Here is a 4,783-nt window from a genome sequence, read left to right on the forward strand (position 1 = left end):
AAGAGCACAGCCTTCGGAATGGATTACATCTCAATGTAAAGAAAACAAAAATCCTCACCACTGGACCAATAAACAACATTCTAATCAATGGAGAAAAGATTGAAGTTGTCAAGGACTTCATTCTTTTTGGATCAACTATCAACACTCATGGAAGCAGCATTCAAGAGATCAAAGACATATTGCATTAGGCAAATCTGCTGCACAAGACCTTTTTAAAGTGTTGAAGAGCAAAGATGTCAGCTTGAGGACTAAGGTGTGCCTGACCAAGCCTTGGTATTTTCAATAACCTCATATGCATGTGAAAGCTGGACAGTGAATAAGTAAGACCATAAAAGAGTTGATGCCTTTGAGTTATGGTGTTAGAGGAGAATATTGAAAGTGCCATGGGCTGCCAAAAGAACCAATAGATCCGTTTTGGAAGAAGTGCAGCCAGCGTGCTCTTTGGAGGCCAAAATGGCCAAACTTCGTCTCTCATACTTTGGACATATTGTCAGGAGGGACCAGTCATCTGAGAAGAATATCATGTTTGGTAAGGTGTAGTGTCAGAGAAAAAGAGGAAGACCCCAACAAAATGGATTGGCCAAGTGGCAGCATCAATGGACTCAAGTGTGGCAACAGTGAGGTTGGCCCAGGATCAGGCAGTGTTTTATTCTGCTGTGCATAAGGTTGTTATGGGTCAGTACCGAATCGATGGCACCTAACAACGACAACATTACTAATTTTCACAAGGTTAAGAAAAAAACACACGAAGAAAAGACCATATTTGAGAGTTGGGTATTTTGTTGTTGTTGTTTGTGCTGTCAGGTTGGTTCCAACCCATAACGACCCTGTATAGTGTTTTGAGGAGTGGCTAGTGAGCTTGAACCACCAACCTTGCAGTTCAAAAGGCTTTGCAGTCTGGCACATTAACCCACAAAGCCAGAGCCACACTAGGTGTTAACTGGCTTCAAATTGTTCTGAATGATAGAGACCCCTATATAGGGTTTCTGAGGAGTGGCGCGTGAGTTTGAACCACCAGCCTTGCAGTTAGTCCAGTGCTTGTACTACAGCGCCATTCCAACTGGAAGGAAGCATGGGATGTAAATATCCTTATCTTGTGAGTAGATTGTTAAGAGAGACATCTTTAGTTGGTAGAACAGGAAGTAAAGGTATAAATCTATTATAGGCATACTTTGTTTTATTGCACTTCACAGATGTTGGATTTTTTAAAACTGAAGTTAAGTGACATTCCTGCATCAAGCAAATCTAATGAATGCATTATGAAACACTTATATACATTAGTAAAAAATTGTGTGTGTGCTTTGTTTTTTTATTGCAATATTTGCTTTATTGTGGTGGTATGGAACCGAACCTACAATTATCTCCAAGTCATGCCTATATTTAAAATTACAAAGATAACGAGAGTGTGTGTATGTGTGTGTTTGTATAAGAGTTATTGTGATACAGCTTATATCTGGAGTGATGGAAGCGTTTATCAACAAATAGAAGTTGCCTCTGGGAATAGAAAGTTTTTTATTATAACTCTTTCTCTACTATTTGGGTTTTTGAATTTTGTAAATATATTAACTTTGATACATGTAAAAATGTTTAAAGTAGAAATTTCTATTGCATATTGTAACAGAAACAATAACAAAGGAATAGGAAGATGACCTACACATATAACATCTGCTTGGGCAACTTCTGACCTTGTATACATGATCCCATAAGGCTTAGAGTTCAGAAATCAATGGCGGACAGGACATAGCAAACACAACACCTTGTATACAACACTATTGTGCTGCCAGGCATAATTATAGTAGATATATAACTTGTAATATATGTATCTTGATCATCATAATAAATGCCTATGTATGTACTATACTGTACTTCCTGTCTGAGAAGCGTTTAATTGTATTCTTCAGTTTGTAAGCAGCAACATCTAATCTGTGTATTGAATGTCTCTTGAGTATTGTGGAACTGTTTCTTTCGAAAATACATCTGTGAAGTGCCATCATGGTTCCCAAATGCAACAAAACCAATGCTAGTGATAGCAGCAGCAGGTAACAAAAAGGAAGTGCTTTTAATAACCAAGTTTATAATTAAACAACGCAAAGATAGAAAATCAGTTAATGCTGTTGCTGACAATTTAGGCATGTCAAACTGGGCAATCATGACAATCCTCAAAAAGAAAACAATTTTAAGTGTTATTGGCATCACTGAAAGATACAAGGCAATACAAATACAATACAAATGCAAGAGGGACCTATGTCAGATAGAGAAACTGTTAATCTTGTGTATTGAGGACCAAACACAAAGTGAATCTCTCTCATCACATCGATGATCCCTGCTAAGGTACAAAGTTTGTTCAAGATGATTAACAAGAAAACAGTGCCATACACTATGTCCAAATCACTTGACATCCTATTTCACAGACCATATTATGGACATTAAGCGATAATATGAGTGTATTTCACATCTTGTCAAAATTAATTTTGAATACTGACTTTAAAAAGCTTAAACTATTTAGGAATGGTTGTTTAGCACCTTGGAATGAAAATATTTATTAATTTCCACAAGATTTGGTAAAGGAAGAGTTCTTTTTTAAAAAAACTGCTTTTCTTGATATTTGAGTGTGCACAGATGGTTAAAAAATGAGAAATCGGGAATATACAATGCTGGAAGCACAGATACTTTTGCTCCTAAGTGTAAAACTAATGTTGTTTTTGTTCTCAAATTATTCTCTCTCTCATTTTCCCCCCTTCTTTCTCTTTTAGAAGCCCTTCAGAGGCCAGTAGCATCTGACTTTGAGCCCCAAGGTCTGAGTGAAGCAGCTCGTTGGAACTCCAAGGAAAATCTTCTTTCTGGTCCAAGTGAAAATGACCCCAACCTTTTCGTTGCACTGTATGATTTTGTGGCCAGTGGGGATAATACTCTAAGCATAACTAAAGGTAAAAGGGCTATGGGCAGTTGGTAGTGGTTGCAAGAGACAGAAATCAGGGTGGATTGTGGGTTAGCTGGCCACCCCCTTGGCTAACTGAAAGAGCAAGCTCTCCATGTTTGGAATGGCAGAAACATCCAAAAAAAACAACAACAAAAAAGGAATCTTTAGAAGAAAGTCACTTCTCTTTAAGAAGAGTTTCTGTGTGTAGTTGTTAGCACAGGTTTCCCTAAGTTTTTACAATGGAAAAGACATTTATCTGTTTATTAGTACAAACAGGAAGACTTCATGCATATAAACATTTGCTTTTATGTACTTATAAGTGCATATATTTATATTTGTTCATATGGCATAGGCAATTAGGAATTTGAAGTCTTTTGGTCATTAAAGGATAAATGAGAGTGAAGTAAGCCTTTAAAAAGCCAGTATGTCTGATTTTGGTTCTTTCTTCTAAGGTGAAAAGCTCCGGGTCTTAGGCTACAATCACAATGGCGAATGGTGTGAAGCCCAAACAAAAAATGGCCAAGGGTGGGTTCCAAGCAACTACATCACGCCAGTCAACAGTCTGGAGAAACATTCCTGGTACCATGGGCCTGTGTCACGTAATGCTGCTGAATACCTGCTGAGCAGTGGAATCAATGGTAGCTTTTTGGTACGGGAGAGTGAGAGCAGCCCAGGCCAGCGGTCCATTTCGCTGAGATACGAAGGAAGGGTGTACCACTACAGGATCAATACTGCATCTGATGGCAAGGTAGGCAATCTCAGAAAAAGAGTATGGTGGAGTTGTTGAGGTAAAGTTAGCTTTTAGCCAGGAGAACCCAGAGGGCCTACTGCCAGGTTGATACATTGCTGCAACACAACCAAAGTGATTGAGGAATCTTTCAAGTAAACATTAAGAATCATTCTATTGGGAAAACCCTTTATTAAGTACCATACATGTGAGTATTACAAGTCCAGGGGCCTGATATGATTCTTTTGTTGTCTTGCTGGAGTTTCATGGTTGGCAGTTTCTTAAAGTAGGTGGAATATTTGTTGGGTTTTGGATATACTTTTTGCATTAAGATTCTTTTGTTTTAAGCAAATAAACACTGGACTGCTATCTGTAAGGTTGATGATTCAGACACACCAGTGATTCCTTGGAAACCTTATTACAGGGTCACTATGAAACAGCACCAACTTGATGGCACTCAACAACATTATGATAGTAATTTATCCTCAAGAAAAATTCATACAGTAAATAGATATTTTTAAAGCTCTTCCACACAGTAAGTCTGGTGTATGATCGTCTTTCTGTGAATAAAGTCATATGTGTATGTTTGTGTGTGTATTTGCATTTGTATATAAACACAATTTACAAATAAAAATCAGATTACATTATACCCAGAGATTCTCAAATTGAAATTGTAATTTTGTAAAGGAATTGGCATTTATTTCCTTGTAGTTTGTGGTCTTCCTAAGAATCTAGGAATGGTAGGGATGAGTGAACATTTATTGAGTTCCTGCTGTATACTGGGACATTTTACAGTCATCGAGGCAGGTATTGTAATCTGCATTTTTATTAAGGAACTGATAGAGGGGTGAAGTTTCTTGCCTAAGATCACACAGTGAGTGACTGATGGATCTTATTGTCCATTGTATCACCATTCTGTAATTAAGGGTATGGATGTGGACCGTTGGAGATCAGATTGTATATGTACTTCTTAATATCAGATGGCATACATGTTCATGGTTTGTTTGGTTGTTTTTTTTTTAAATCAGAACAGAATGAATTACAGTGAAAAATAATTTTGTTTCCTAGTGCAGTTCTCTTGCTCTGTTATCAGTTTTTCCCAGAGTTATCTAATATACATATTAGGTTATATATAT

At 37.4% G+C, this 4,783-nt stretch overlaps 1 protein-coding gene across 2 annotated transcripts in view; it reads left to right on the top strand.

Moving 5' to 3' along the window:
- The window catches only part of ABL1 (c-abl oncogene 1, non-receptor tyrosine kinase), a 224,015-nt gene that overhangs the window by 167,444 nt on the left and 51,788 nt on the right, over window positions 1–4,783 (top strand). For both annotated transcript variants that reach the window (XM_006834881.1, XM_006834882.1), the window contains exons 2-3: window positions 2,754–2,927; window positions 3,373–3,668. In XM_006834881.1, coding sequence (XP_006834944.1) covers window positions 2,754–2,927; window positions 3,373–3,668 — 470 coding nt within the window. The remainder of the gene's footprint in view (window positions 1–2,753; window positions 2,928–3,372; window positions 3,669–4,783) is intronic.

Source organism: Chrysochloris asiatica, unplaced genomic scaffold (assembly GCF_000296735.1).
Source record: "Chrysochloris asiatica unplaced genomic scaffold, ChrAsi1.0 scaffold00014, whole genome shotgun sequence".
NCBI classification, from domain to species: Eukaryota; Metazoa; Chordata; class Mammalia; order Afrosoricida; family Chrysochloridae; genus Chrysochloris; species Chrysochloris asiatica.